At 43.1% G+C, this 16,153-nt stretch overlaps 3 protein-coding genes across 3 annotated transcripts; 1 reads left to right on the top strand and 2 right to left on the bottom strand.

Moving 5' to 3' along the window:
- Window positions 1-1,742: 1,742 nt before the first annotated feature.
- Window positions 1,743-2,147, bottom strand: LOC308287168 (transcription factor HES-5-like; the record flags this gene model as incomplete). The annotated part of the gene is made up of 1 exon (XM_080728288.1): window positions 1,743-2,147. One exon carries the CDS (start codon window positions 2,145-2,147, stop codon window positions 1,743-1,745), a length of 405 nt encoding a protein of 134 aa, XP_080584414.1.
- A 3,270-nt stretch (window positions 2,148-5,417) lies between these two features.
- LOC308287166 (transcription factor HES-4-like) lies at window positions 5,418-7,981 on the top strand (the record flags this gene model as incomplete). The annotated part of the gene is made up of 3 exons (XM_080728286.1): window positions 5,418-5,480; window positions 5,597-5,998; window positions 7,748-7,981. 3 exons carry the CDS (start codon window positions 5,418-5,420, stop codon window positions 7,979-7,981), a joined length of 699 nt encoding a protein of 232 aa, XP_080584412.1.
- Window positions 7,982-10,906: 2,925 nt separating this feature from the next.
- On the bottom strand, window positions 10,907-11,507 carry LOC308287165 (transcription factor HES-5-like; the record flags this gene model as incomplete). The annotated part of the gene is made up of 2 exons (XM_080728285.1): window positions 10,907-11,326; window positions 11,445-11,507. The coding sequence occupies 2 exons, from the start codon at window positions 11,505-11,507 to the stop codon at window positions 10,907-10,909; spliced, it is 483 nt and encodes a 160-aa protein (XP_080584411.1).
- Window positions 11,508-16,153: the final 4,646 nt, after the last annotated feature.

Genomic DNA, 16,153 nt, shown 5'->3' with positions numbered 1-16,153 from the left:
TTGACATGATTTTCTAGTGACATTCTAGTAACATAGTTATGACAATGTGTATGTTCTTTTGTTTCTGATAACGGGTTATTTATTACTTCAGGCTTTGAGTATCAAAGCCTGATCTATTTTATAATATTATCATAGTTTGCCTTGTAAATCCTCTACTCTATTTGAGTACATTGTCTTGGTGAAATTAGCAGTATAATGTTGCATTTTCATGTCAACCTAGATCTTTATTATGAGGTGGATCTTTTCACTGCCATGACAATGTTTTTACCAATGGATCAGATATTTTGACCGAAAACCTTTAGGCTACTTTAAAGTAAAATGAGTTAGGAATTATCTGTTGTAAGATCAACATAAATCTATCTTTCTTTTGTTAAAAAGGCTTATTAATCATATTAACTGTTATTTTCTCTTAACATTAACATTATTATGACAATGTCTATCTTCTTTCTCTGTGAATTTTAGGTTATGGTATTATAATCTCTTCTGTTTCGTGATCTAATTTTTTCCTACAAAATATGATCATCTTTGGAACAAACCAGAAAATGGAGAGTAATGTTTCTCAAAATACTGTTGATTTCATACAATGTCCTATGTCTCTCATAGAGACCTTTACACTGTCTTGGAGAAATATTGAAGTTATTGTTAAGTGTCATCCCTTCTACCTTCAGTTGAGGTATTTATAATTTATATAACATTTTCCTGCAACAAACATCATTATGCAATCATACTTGTCCATTGTTCTCCATTCACTGATAAATGCCTCAAATTTTGCTCCTTAGTGCAATACCAAAACATTTATACAAATAAATAGGCCTACTGTAGGTCTAAATTAGTGTTGCAAATTTGCAATGTGTCATCTAATCGGAACTATAGCATATGTTTCTTCTGCAACTCTAAAACATTTCTTCTTGCAAAATATAGGCTATAGGGGTTCTCAACCTGTGGGTTGGGACCCCCAGGTGGGTCCCCAAATAATTTTGGGGGGGTCCCCAGATGATTAACTTAATGTGCAACCTTGTTTTCTCACTCAACTGTAAACAAACCAACACAACGTTTAAGTGTATAATATGCACATTTCTAAAGTGACAGTTTAAGGACTTTTAAATAGGCCTACCTCTAAAATGACAAATTAAACATTGGCCAAATTGTAAAATATTAGAGGCAGAAATTATTATTATATTATTTTCACAATAGAACCGTGTTATTAAAAATGTAATTCCTCAACTCCTAGTGCTCGTCATCGGGGTCCGTTAAAATATGATTATTGGGGGTCGCGGCCTGAAAAGGTTGAGAACCACTGGCTACTGCAGCAGTCTCTCGTTAAAGGGTCTCGTGGCGCTGTCCATGGTACTCATTTTGCCCAGCCATGTAAACACAGGACATTTTGACAATAGGACTACAATTATTAAGTGAAATGTAATATAGGCTACACGGTCAAATAAAAGAAGAAACGCTGAACTTTATTGTTGGGATAAGTAAAGTATATGTACAGTAGGGCCTGGCCAAACACAACGCCTTCACAAAAGGCAACATAACTACAGACCTGAAACAGCTCTACATTTTCTATTTGCCGTAGCACTACATGGTAGACAAGGCGCTTATGTGCAAATGTTGCACGACTGATCCAACCACCAAAATATGGCATCAAAGACAACATTTGCGCAGAAATAAACAAACCTCATCCGAGATATTTCGCAGCCTATTAGCTGCTAGTAGTCCATGAAAACTCGGCCAGTACATTGTCACCATGGTCTCCACAGCCAGCCTTGGGTCCGCGGCGACGACCTTGACGTTGACCGCTTGGACGTGCCCGTCCGTCGGCCGTGCTGGGCCGACACGCTCCTCTGCAGGGCCGTCCTCTGGTGCACGTAAAAGCGCTTGATCTCCTCTCTGTCCGCGGGCTTCAGGCGAGCGTGGAGCGACAGGTGCCGAAGGCTCTCTTGAAGGCACTGAGAGTATCCGTGAGAGTAGCCGGGAGCGGCCCTGGCCATTGCTTTCTGCCTGAGAAAACGCACTACGATCTCCAGCACATCAGCCTTCTCCAGCTTTGAAGAACTCTGCCCATCGCCTTGCTCTACTGGGTGAAGAAGTGTTCTGAGTTGCTCGATGCTTTGGTTGATGCGGTCCCTCCTCACTTTCTCCACCATCACCTTTCGTAACTGGGAAAATAAGACAATTGATCATTCGTCTACATTCTCTAAAACAACTGAAACACTCAAAAAACATATAGGCCTAGGTCTACAATGTAGGATAACAAATGACAGTTGAGCTATGACAAATGAGAGGTAGGCTAAAGTTTGAAGTTTCTTACCTTGTTTGAACTGTTATTCTCAACGGAAGTATCCTGGGGCCTGTTTTCTGTGACAGAAGCCATCCCAAACGGTAGAAAATACCCACAATGTCCTAGTGTCTTCAGCAAGCATGCAACTCGTGCACAGATGTATTCTTGTTAAAGCTTCAGTCAATCTGAGCACCTCCACACAAAGGAGCACATTTATAGGCCCCCAGGAAACCCCATGGATGGCGCTCACTGTGCGTGGACTTCTAGCACCTAGGACTTTCCCACACTCTGCGTCTGCGGTGAGCAGGGCCTGCAATAAAGCAGCTAACACTCCCTTCAGTCCGGCTTCCTCTCTTTTCAAACAGAAGTGTGACCAGAAAGCGTGCCACCATCACACCTAGCTCTATGGCGCCTCTCGCCGTGTCCACGAGCACGTATGCCGTAGCCTACTGTGAGAACGTTTGATCCCTATGGTGGGAAAAGAGGAAACAGAAGTGCCCATGCACACGTTTCCATGAACATCAAAGGCGCTCGATAAGAACCCCGGGGGAATATATCCACGCGCCGCGCTGCAGGAGGTGATGCGCATTTGTAAGCAAAACATTTTGGCTAATGTCAACTTTGCAGACTGAGATCAATTCATTTCAACAGGAGAAAGACCACGTGCCTTGAGAGAGGGAGGGAGAGAGAGAAGGGGGGGGGGGGGGGGGGGGTCAGAGGCCAATACATTCAATCAAATCATTGAGAGTGTGCAGTCAGTGTGCTGGAACTGTCCAGAGTCTACAGAACCCCCAACTGGTCTGCATTTATAGCCTACATTTCACAAATTAAGAAACAGAAAAAAGTGGAGGCTACAAATTGGAAAGAATCAACCAAAAAAACAGCTATTTAATTTAGCCCTAAACACAGAACAAACAGTGGCAGAACACCTGAAACCTATAGTTTTGCCCATGCCTGGCCATGAAGCCCAAGCTGGTCACCACAGAATAGAAGACTGACTTTGCACCCAATGTACCCTACCCATGAAGTGAAAAGTGAAAAGTTAAAACTGCACTTTGTAATTATAAACAATTGACCAGCTCTGTGGCTTTGTGATTAGACCTTGAGGTGACGTCGTTTGATTTCACAATTGCTGGCAATGTAAACAAATGTGTTTCCTAAGCCAAAACAACCTCATTGAATTGCAATGGAAATTGGACCTGGAGCACAGGTCTCCACCAGGTCAGGTAGGTTATTGAGGCCCCAGCAATGTTAGAAATTCGCCAAACATGCTAGAATATGGAAATTCGGACAGATCCGTCTTGATCACTGCTGTAAATAGGTGTACCGATTTGCATGATGTTTGGACAAAATCTGTAGCAGTAGCTACATGACATTAAGCAAAAATAACAGGACAATGTGAAAATTGTGATGTGTTCCTCGGCCTAGTGGGAATGTGAGGGCAAAGTTTCATGGTAATCAGACGCTGCGTTTATGATTTGAGGCATTTTGTTCAAAACAAACCACTCCTGCAAATATTAGATGCCAATCTTAGCCAATCAGAAATTCATGGGAATAAACTGCAAACAACAATTATCATCTGTCTTTAAAAGATTATTATTGTTGCAATTATTGTTGCACCAGCAAGACCATTACACACTTAATTAATTTAAATCTGTCTTATCTGTGCAGCTCTCTGCTGATTGATTGAGTGCCTGCCTATATCTGTGTTATATATTGAGTATTGTTCTGCTTGGTGCTTCATTCTGATGAAGACCCTGTGCTGATCAAAACATGAACAAACTGCCTGGGAGCAATTATTGTGCAGGCTCTATCTTTTTCTTTCTTTTTTTCTTTTTTTTTCTTTTTTCCCTTTTCAGAATCATTCTTAAAACAGGTTTAAGTAAAGCCTTGCCAAGCCATGAGGCCCATAGGGCAGGAGCCTATCTCCTGTTTCTGTAGCGTGAGGCAGCTTGATGTACAAGTACACCCCCTGGACATGGCGCTAGTATGTCACAGGGATTTACCCCCAATCCAACCCTTGATACTTGAGTGCCAAGCAGGGAGGCACTGGGTCCCATTTTGAGTCTTTGGTATGACCTGGCCGGGAATCGAACCTCAGCCTCTCAATCTGTTTTCCATGTGCGTGCTATAATTTTGTAGTCCATGAGAAGAGAGAGGATAAAGGTAGAGAGAGAACAGAATGAAAAGAGAAAGAAACGCTGTATAGAAACAAATACATCTACAAACTAAAGATATCCCGTATACAGATAGCGCATGTCATGTTATTGACCAGTTTGTGCTGCACCTGTTTTTTTTCCCCTAGTGGATGTAGAGCTTTTTCTTCTTTTATCAATGTGCCTTGAGATACAGGCAAGATAATTACTTTGACACATCACATTAGGACGATACAGAGGCACAGAGGTCAAATGAGGCGGTGGATGTGGATGATTGAATGCCTCTGTCTATGTGCAAACTGCAAAGTTCATATCTATATTATGGAATATGGAAACATATTAATGAAATACACTTGCCTTTGGTCATTGTGGAGTGTCTCCTTGTTTCGGTTGCAACTCAATCTCACAAATAGTAGTCCTGCCAGAAGATAACAAAAAATAAGTATGTAATACAGGTGGTCATTTACAGTACGTAAGCTTCACTAAAACATTCAATAATAATTGCATTAGCTGTTTCGTGTGTTATTTCCTTTTCCATATGTCAAAAACGGATTAGTAATCATTTGGAGTGATAGCTGCATCTATGAATGCAGCATGTGCCTTATCTTTATGTCTTTAGTGGCCCTTATCAGTCTGTCTCAGCCACTCTCCATCTGTAGCAGTCAGATCAGACAGAGGGAATGTTCCCAGGTAATAAAAGACTAACGACCTGCTTGTGTTGAGACTGTACCTAGATAGTAGCCCTACCGTTCCCTCTGTTTAAGGCCACGGGGCCAGTTAGCCATGAGATAATTGATGCCTCTCCTATTGTTGCGTCCGCCTCGCCCACTGGCCTCGGAGTGTGGGAAAGCTAATCCAGCCTGGGACTCATGGCTTTGTAATGCTAATGTCAGCTATAAATAGGAGAGAGGGAACCATGCTTGGATCACAACTCACTGCTCTCTGTCAGAGAAGCTACTGCACTCTCTCTCGCTGCCAGAATGGCACCTACCACTACCAGAGATTCTACCTACTCAATGCTCTCTACCAAAGACAGACACAAAGTAAGTATTTTATACATTCATAGTAATGACATTGAATATTCCTAAACTATTGTCTTTATGGCTTCAACTTAAAGAATATAGATCTGACCAAAGTCTTTATTTTTCTCTTCTCGCAGATAAGGAAACCAGTTGTGGAGAAGCTGCGCAGAGACCGCATCAACACCTGCATTGAGCAGCTCAAGACTCTGCTGGAGAAAGAGTTCCACAAGCAGGATCCCAACGCCAAGCTCGAGAAGGCTGACATCCTGGAGATGACAGTGGCGTTCCTCAATCAGCAGCTGCAGCGCCAGAGCACAGCCCCTCACAGGGCCCACAGCGAGGGCTACTCACAGTGCTGGCAGGAGACAATGCACTTCCTGTCCACTAGCTCCTTGAAGGAAGTGTCACTCCCACACCTCCAGTACCTCCACCCTTCCCACAGAGCTGGCCGAGACCTCTGCCCAAACTCTCCTCCCTCTGCCCAGCAGCAGCTCCACAGCCAGAGTTCAGAGAAACAAGCGCCCAGCACAAACAAGATGGTCTGGAGACCATGGTAGATGACTGTCTCTCAAACTGGATGGACATTCTCTATCTTACATTCTGTAAAAGCTATCTCTACACCGAATGCTGACTGTGTGCTTTAGGTCCTGTATGTTGGACACGTGCCATGGCTTCAGTGTTGCTGTTATTTCTACTCCTGTAAGGAATGGTTGTGCCTCTGCAATGTAAAGGCTCAAATTGTACGTCCCTTACAGGAAACAAGTATTTCTATTGTGAAATTGTAATACCCTTTCTTGTGTAACTGACTCCTGTGGAGTCACCCTCTTATTTTGCATATGTATGATGCATTAGAGATATTATCCTATCTGTTATATCTTCCATGTGAAGCAAATCTGATTGTGACCTTTTGTAAAGGAAAGTATAGTGAAATACAATTGCTTTATGTGGTTGGTGTTGAGCTTAAACAAATTGAGTTTGGTGAAGCCACAACGAAAATAAAATATTTTTTATCATAATTTTTCAGATTTGGAGTAGTCCTTCCCCCCTGTACTGCAGATATTCAATATGAACCTTAAGGAGCTATTTTTCTTGACAGAAGTAAATAAATAGACATGTATCAAAGGCTGAAACTCTAAGGCGCAAACTTACATAACATTGAAGTAACCTTTTTCTATTTTTTCCAGTCCCCCCCCAATGTCCAACATTCTGGATAGTATCATGTCTTAATGAGGGTATGGCTAATAGGTCATTATGGCCATCGCAGAAACGACTAATATAAATGACACTTCTAGCAAGAATGACAAGATGAGGTAATACATGAAAAGAGGTAGTCTACTGAAATTATATTATGGCCATTTCAGAAACGTATGACTAATAGAAATGACACATCCAGCAAGAATCACAAGATGATGATAATACATGAAAAGAGGCTACTGAAGTTATGAAGTATTTGCAGAGGTGATGTAATTCTCTCTTCACTAGTTTCAACTCTTCAACAAAGGGCTAAAATGTTCACAGCTTTGATCTGGATTAAACTGGCAATAAAAGAGAGCAGGTGATTCCATTTTTGCAGCCTGTGGTGTCAGGGAGAGCAAATAGAAGGGCAGCCTACACGTTCATGCATGCAAATGTAGGAATCCTGCATGCTTAGAGCAGTGGTTCTCAACCTTTTCAGGCCACGACCCCCAAAATAATCATATTTTAACTGGGGACCCCCCACCCTACAAGCCTTTTGTATAACATGGTTCTATTGTGAAAATAGCCGATCTACATGCTCACAACGCCTCGCAACGCGTGGCGTTGTGAGCATGTAGATCTGCTATTTTCACAATTGTATCTGCCTCTAATATTTGACAATTTGGCCAATGTTTAATTTGTCCTTTTAGAAGTAATAAAAAGTCCTTAAATTGTCACTTTAGAAATGTGCAGATACCTTCTCACTTAAAAACATTATGTTGGTTAGTTTGTTTACTGTTGAGTGAGAAAACAATGTTTCACATTAAGTTAATCATCTGGGGAGCCCCCCAAAATAATTCGGGGACGACCCCTGGGGGTGTCCCGACCCACAGGTTGAGAACCACTGGCTATTAGAGCGTGTGAGGCTAAGCGTCCAATATGTTTATGCTTATGCACATGTTCAGTGTAATCAAACCTATAACCCGATTCTGAAAGCGTGCCCCCCCCCCTCTCCCCCCCCCCCTCCCCATCCCGTGTGTCCGAGGCATGTCCGTTTTGTGCTTTTGTGTACTAAGCCCCCGGGCTGCCATTGAGCAATAGTCTCTTGTCAGGTCGGGTTTCATCAAACAGCTGGCAGGCTGCTGGAGCTGGTGGGTGCGTCTCTCCCCCCCGGTGTGGAGCCCATCGCTCCACGGCTTTCCCACACTCCTGAGCCGCCCTCCTCCCTCCCCTTCATCCCCCAGGACAAAGGAAGTGTGCCGTGTCTAAATTACCCCAACCCCCTGAGCCACTATTATGGGGAGAATCCTCCTGACCCGGTTACCTCACCACCAGCTCCACCCTGACTCCCCACTTACCCCCCCCCCCCTTTCCAGAGCTGTCTTTGGAGGGAAAACTGCAGGTCCACGGCCTGATGTTTGTCATTGTCAGATAATCCTTTGAAATAATAATAACTAGAAGTTCGCGGCCGCTGTGCGGCCGCTCACATCTAGAAATCGCGCCCTAACGGGCGCTCATATTTAAAAAAAAAAAAAAAAAAGTAAAAAAAAAAAAAAAAGAAAAGTTGATGGTCAGCAAGGAACATGCGTTGTTGATTTTTGTATCATGTTTTTGAGACAATTGAACAACTGCTGAACGTGGAGTTGCAGATGCAAGACATTGGGACATACAGACATACAGACATACATACACACGACCCCATTCTGATTAGGTTGTGAGATAATAATAAATATATATTTTTTAATAAAATGCAGTGGTCACGTATTCTGCAACTATACAACATGTATATATACGGTAATACATTAAATCCAAGACTTAATTTGTCTACTTATTATAACTCTGATCTCATTCCAGATGTTTCCAACATTAATGTCTGATGTGTGTAGAAACTACACAGCTTTATCTCATTGTATTCCTTACATATTTTACAGTATATAACTGAAAGAACAGTAGAAGACACACTTGAAGATTTTATTGGCTTGACACAACAACAAGACTTTTATGGCCTTTGTTTGAAGATGTTGGTGTTGATGTGACAGGATGGCTTGTGCTGGTGGGAACCCTTTTCTTTCTGTCTGTTGTAAGAAGGTGTAAAGTCAGGCTACAGAGCAGGACTCCTTTCACCTGGTATGTTGTCAGCTAATGCGCACAGACCTGACAGAGACAGAGTGACCAGACTCGACAACACATAGTGATACAGACACATGCACAGATGCAAGATCGTCTCACACACGTGCACGGCACACGCACGCACGCACGCACGCACGCACGCACGCACGCACGCACGCACGCACGCACTCTCACACACTCACACACACACACACACACACACACACACACACACACACACACACACACACACACACACACACACACACACACACACACGTCTCTGATAGCTTGTGATGTTATCTGTTGTGACAAACAATTGGTTGGAGTGTGGGAAAGCAAGAAGACCTCTAGACCCATGAGGTCAATGCTGTATCAATGGTTTGCACAAAACACTCCTCCGACCCCATGATCACTGATTAATGAGCTTGAAACCCTAATCAATACTCCTTACATCAGGCCCAAGTGATTTAGGATTCCAAGTTTCATAGTAATGATGATAATGATGGTTGTTGTGTAATAGAATGTTTAAACCTGTGCTCAAAGGCTATATACCGGTATAACCAATCCCATTGAGGGATTCAGATTCTCTAATGATCGAGATGCTGAGAGAGATGAGATATACTTTATTAATCCCCAAGGGGACATTGAGGTGTTAAAGCAGCATAGTGTGACAAAAATCACACTATGCTGATCACTTCTTGTTGCTCTTGTATTACAGGAAGAACTGATGTGTACCAGATAATGGAATATTCTACATTTATGTCAGTGTACGAGAAAATTAAACATATTTTTAGTTAGGCCTACTTGTATGTTTTGCTCAAAAATGAAATAAATGTATTTTTTCACCTGAAGACGGAGTAGGTAATTCTTCCCTGGATAGTAGACTTTTAAGAGTTAAGACTGCCCCTCTCTGAGCAGGTCATATTTGAATCTTGGGTAGTTCAAAAGAAAGATTTTTGAAATAAATCACTTTGATATCAAATCTGTGTTCATATAAGTTTAATTAATCAAAAATTATATTTAAAACCCCAAATCCAATTTGATCCACTCAGATCCATTCCAACTCATGGGCCCTGGGAACAAGCAGGAAGTATTGTTTTTTCCCCCCTACAAAGTTTACAGTTTTGTCTTTTATTTTCAAGTGTACCGTATGTGTCAGTGTAGCAGATAATGAAACATTATCTATAGTTTTATAGTACATTGTGTACTGTAAAAATAAACATATTCTATAGTTGTATATGTAATTCTACCAGATAATTAAATATGTGTCAGTGTACCAGAGAATTAAACATATTTGTAAGACGTGTAAGATTTTATTGAAGGGATAGCCCCTTGAGATGCAGCATCTCATTTTCAAGAGGGACCCATAAAAAAACATGACATACAAAAGAACTTGAATATACAGTTTTCCTTGTTGTGAGTCACTCCATAAGAGCATCGGGCAAATGTCTATCACTGTATCACTGGTTGTCTACTGTATTTATACAGAGCAAGAAAAAAGAAAGGTAGAGAACACGATTATGTCTACATTCTTTGTTTTATTATTTACAGATAAGAAATATGATGCATATTTTCTCCTTGAGACCACAAGTACTCAAGCACTGAACTTTTCCACAAGAAAAGGTTTGTTGTTTTTTCACATTTAATCACTTCATCAAGTGATGTTAGCAAACACACAGTGTAAATATATAATTCCAAGGCACAAAACCTCTTTGGGAACAACTGGGGTTCCAACAAAAGCCTTTACAAAAGGTAATCAATAAAATAAATCAACATCATTTAATGACACTAATAGGGTGATAATGAGGTTTAAGGCAAGGACCCAGCTTGCTGACCAGTCATCTGAATAAAGATATTATCTTTACACAAACCATCTTCATAGAAGATAACGGGAACAAATAAGTAAAATTGTAGGCCTACATCAACAGAGCACTAACTGAAGTCACTGAGAATGTCTTCACAAAAGCATTGTCTTCAATATGAAGAAATCTAAATGCCATGTAAGCTCCTTTTCAAGAGCAATAATGTAACGCAACATTCAATTAGAAACAAGAATGTGAAGAAACACATCCATTCTGCTAAACATCTGGAAATCCATCTCCTACGGCATCTAATGGCGAATGTTTATCCAGTTTGAAAGACAAGTCTATTTGAAGCATCTACCATGGTCTCCAGACCGCCTTGTTCGTGTTGGGGGCTTGCTTCTCTGAACTCTGGCTGTGGAGCTGCTGCTGGGCAGAGGGAGGAGAGTTGGGGCAGAGGTCTCGGCCAGCTCTGTGGGCAGGGTGGAGGTACTGGAGGTGTGGGAGTGACACTTCCTTCAAGGAGCTAGCGGACAGGAAGTGCATTGTCTCCTGCCAGCACTGTGAGTAGCCCTCGCTGTGGGCCCTGTGAGGGGCTGCGCTCTGGCGCTGCAGCTGCTGCTTGAGGAACGCCACTGTCATCTCCAGGATGTCAGCCTTCTCCAGCTTGGCGTTGGGATCCTGCTTGTGGAACTCTTTCTCCAGCAGAGTCTTGAGCTGCTCAATGCAGGTGTTGATGCGGTCTCTGCGCAGCTTCTCCACAACTGGTTTCCTTATCTGCACAAAGAGAAAAAATAAAGACTTTGGTCAGATCTATGTTCTTTAAGTTGAAGCCATAAAGACAATAGTTTAGAAATATTCAATGTCATTACAATGAATGTATAACTGTACTTACTTTGTGTCTGTCTTTGGTAGAGAGCATTGAGTAGGTAGAATCTCTGGTAGTCGTAGGTGCCATTCTGGCAGCGAGAGAGAGAGCAGTAGCTTCTTTGACAGAGAGCAGTGAGTTGTGATCCAAGCATGGTTCCCTCTCTCCTATTTATAGCTGACATTAGCATTACAAAGCCATGAGTCCCAGGCTGGATTAGCTTTCCCACACTCCGAGGCCAGTGGGCGAGGCGGACGCAACAATAGGAGAGGCATCAATTATCTCATGGCTAACTGGCCCCGTGGCCTTAAACAGAGGGAACGGTAGGGCTACTATCTAAAGGTACAGTCTCAACACAAGCAGGTCGTTAGTCTTTTATTACCTGGGAACATTCCCTCTGTCTGACCTGACTGCTACAGATGGAGAGTGGCTGAGACAGACTGATAAGGGCCACTAAAGACATAAAGATAAGGCACATGCTTAATTCACAGAAAGTCAACAAATGCCATGATGTCACTGTTAATGTAAAATTTGTTGAGCTCTCGTGCTCCCCCAAAATAAACAGCAACACATGCACACGCACGCACGCGCGCGCGCACGCACGCACGCACGCACGCACGCACGCACGCACACACACACACACACACACACACACACACACACACACACACACACACACACACACACACACAGAGTTTAGTGGATGTATAACTTATTTTTACATGAGAAAAAGCTTACAAAAAATATAAAATAATAGAATTCCTACATGTTACATTGGAACTATCTTCACCAAGGGTCAACAAGGTTTATTTGCCCAAAGAATTATTAAGTATTTGGCATATTTTGCATAAGTACTATGCATCTCAATTCTGGCATGCAAATCCTTTATTTTGCCCCATGTGCTTTTGGTACAATTGTACAAACTGCAGCTTGATAAAGATGAAACATATCATAGGTTACTTCAGTTATGAGTGTTTCACACAGTATATGTTGCTGTTTGCTTTTTGTCATTGATATATTTTGTAAACAAAGATAACAAGTTATGCTGTATCAACCCTGGATCAAGTAACACTAAATCATTCTGTTGCTGTCACTTAATGTTGAGTGATTAACAGTTGAATTACTGTATAATGTATATTACATATCTGCATCGCGTAATGTAGTGCATTCTACTTAAATCAGACCAGTATCCAAAGTGTGTGTGTGTGTGTGTGTGTGTGTGTGTGTGTGTGTGTGTGTGTGTGTGTGTGTGTGCGCGCGCGTGCTTGCGTGCGTGAGAGAGAGAGAGATGCATTGTAAATGCCAATCCAACACAATTATACTGTGGCCTCTGGGAAGGCACACTTCCATTGTCCGACACCTCACCCACTCCTCACCCGACCCCTCGCACCCCTCCCTGTAGGGAGAATGTCATAAATGGGAAAGAGTGTGGGAAAGAAGGCTGGGATCCAACTCACACATCCTCCAGTCAATAGAGCACACCCCAGTGCACCCTCTCTTTCTCTGCCTCCCCCCCTTCCCATCGCCTGCTCTCAAGAGACAGCCTTTCAACCTGCCCTGGCAGGCCAGATCAGAGATGCCGCATAGTGGTGGTGGGGGGCTCCCGCCTCCCCCTCACAGCACCCAGCCCCTGTGTGGGCACTAGTGGGTGGGTGGGTGAGTGTACTTAATGTATGTGAGAGAGAGAGATTGTGTATGATGGTATGTGTGCGCTCGCGTGTGTGTTCACACGTGCATGAGTGCCTGTGTGCACGCGTGAGTGCATGCACGTGTTTGCATGCTGAATGTGTATGGCGTACATTAGGGTGTGTGCACATCCACACGTGCGTTTGTGTGCTTTCATGTGCTTGTTCGTGCGTACGTGTGTGTGTGTGTGTGTGTGTGTGTGTGTGTGTGTGTGTGTGTGTGTGTGTGTGTGTGTGTGTGTGTGTGTGTGTGTGTGTGTGTGTGCACCCTTCTCCGCACTACACCTTTCTTTCCTCTCAAGTCCTTTCATGTACCCGCTCCTGTCAAGCATAAAGCATTACACTTTTCTTTTTCATTTTTCAATTGTCTTATAAATCAATCAAGTGGGGTGGTTGTTTAATTGTGACATGATGTTTATGGAGTTCTTATGACATAATGTGGAACTTATGAATGGATTCATAATAAATATTTTCTCATACCATTAACTCTTGTTGGTGTGATCACATTTAAGTAACCTTTCAGCCTGTTCTCACAGCAAATTAATATACACTGTTGAACACTGTTGAACACCTTATATACAGTAACCCCCCAAAACAATCCTATAACCACAATCGAAATTGATGTCAAATCTGTAATGAACAGCAGAAGGTTGAGATTGCATTTTCCGCAATTTGATACGTACAATGAAAAATACATACCGGTATACTTGAATGTACTTACAATTTACAATATTTGATATAACTGAATTTGAGGATGTGTGCTTTTCAACCAGCACTAATGAGACTATACGCTGAACCTGTGTTCCGAAGTTTTTAGCGATTCTTAGAAAAAAAAAAACTTGTTTGTGCGCTGTTGAATGTGCATGGTTGCCCTGAGAGAATGAGAAAATGATTGAACAATTTGGAAGTCCTTAGTGTGTCTTAATAACCATGAAGATATGTGTGTGGCAAGGAGGCAGATGGCAGGGGGCTCCTCTTGGAGGGAAGACCTCGCTCGTCTTTCTTCTCTCTGGTCCTCAAGAAGCATTTCTCAGAAGTGAGTCATGGCCCCATATGCAGATGAAAACACATCTTTTGAGTATAAACACATTCCAAAGCGGACATTCCTGCTATTCAGGAAGAAAGGCCATGGCCTCACGATGGGCCCCATCACACACACACACACACACACACACACACACACACGCGCACACACGCACACACGCTGACACACTTTCTCACACGTTCCCCACGTGCACACGCCAAAACAAGTCCCCGTGCATGGCTTTAAGCCCAGGGGCACCACCCATGTTTAGTGTGCAGCCAAAGGCCCTCTCTCTGTCTCCTCATCCCTCCACTGAGGAATGCGTGAGAGTTCTGACCTGCTCCTCTTTCCCACACTTAAGCCCCCCATTCAGGGCAGCACACCACCCTGCCATGACCGCCACTGAACCACTGGTCCCTCATTGTGCCCCGTGCTCAATGGGGCCATCTGGACAGCTACTGGCGGAACCTTACCTAAAGGCTTCTTCCCATGCTTGGTAGCAAGGATACACCTCCAAGGAGAACTGCAGGTAAATAATAGTGTGAAGTTCACACACACACGCACACACGCACACACTCACACGCGCACACGCGCACACACGCACACACGCGCGTGCACACACACAAACAAACAAACACCAATGATCCACACCACTCACTCCTTAGGGAATCTCAATACCGACATAAGGTGTTATTGTGACAGTGGCATAGTTTTCCCGCCTCAAGGGTTTTTTCTTCCAAGGCAGCACGCCTGGACTGTGAATGTCAGAGTCACATGCTCTGGAATGTCCATACAAGCGGGACCCACATCAAGAGAACTGGGTCGGCTGTCTAATGTCTTAGAAAAGAGGGGTCAGTCTTTTCCCAGATTCACTAATGTTGCTGGAGACACAAGGATATTCCTGAGTCGGCTGACACTGCACCTGCCCCCCCTCACCCACCCACCCATCCATCCTTTGTGGCCGGCTCTGACCCTCTACACAGGGCCACTCGAAGTCAAAGCCTGGCTCTGGACAACAGCAACAGGAATGCCATGTGTTCATTTTGCATATACGGCTCTATAATATGCCAGATAACTATGGTGACGGGGACAAAATGGTCATAGACGCGATGATAAAGACGATGAAGACACTAGCTGTGTGTGATGGCGAAACAATGTGGAGCCTGAGGACAGCAAAAGGCAACAGCATCAACGTTGTGATAGCTAAATGCAGCTTGTTATAAACAATTTAATGAGCTGAGAGGTCATTCTTATTTGATATTTTTTTTACTACAGTGATGTAAGCTACATATTAAAACCATATTTTCAACACACATGTCAACAAAAAACTGATTTACAGGTAGGCCTACACTACTTCCGTGGTATGTCATCCTTCATTCCAGTGGTTCCCAAATGTTTTAGGCTGTGACCCAAAAGTCAAGAGAAATGTGATGTTTGCCCAATTGCCTGGACCCAAACTAGTGAAAATAGCAGATTGACAAGCTCACAACGTGTCACTTCGTGCCATGATGTGAGCTTGTAAATCTTTTGGTAATGGTTTGAAACAATAATAATGAAAAACAAAATGTGGGAAAAATTAAGTGACCCATAAAAATGGGTCCGCGACCCACAAATGGGTCCCGGTCCAGTGTTTGGGAACCAGTGCTCTATTCTACACACTAAAAATTACTGCGCAGGCACACCCACAGCCCAGAGCCACAGCGCTGGTTCTTCCCGCTCACAGAGGCAGCTGCTGCTCATGTTGTTCAAAGACTAATCCTGTAGCCCGTGCGGTCCCAACTTTCCCACAGCACGCTTTGAACACAATAACAATGGACGTGTGCCGTGCTCAATACCGTATTAGTCATGGTCCAACAAGGGCTCATCCCATTCCCAGGAGATCCAACGACGAGGGGGAAATACCTTGTTGAAATAAAAAAGCAGGGGCGCCAGGGGGTAGCCTATGGGCCATTGACCCACCAATCTAATAGCAGTTTTCATAATCTACCACATAACTTCTTGACACAATAGTAGGACAACATTTTAAG

The sequence above is a fragment of the Nannobrachium achirus genome, assembly GCF_963921795.1.
Source record: "Nannobrachium achirus genome assembly, chromosome: 6".
NCBI classification, from domain to species: domain Eukaryota; kingdom Metazoa; phylum Chordata; class Actinopteri; order Myctophiformes; family Myctophidae; genus Nannobrachium; species Nannobrachium achirus.
The sequence above is the reverse complement of the archived record's forward strand: the minus strand, read 5'-3'. Positions and strand labels throughout refer to the sequence as shown.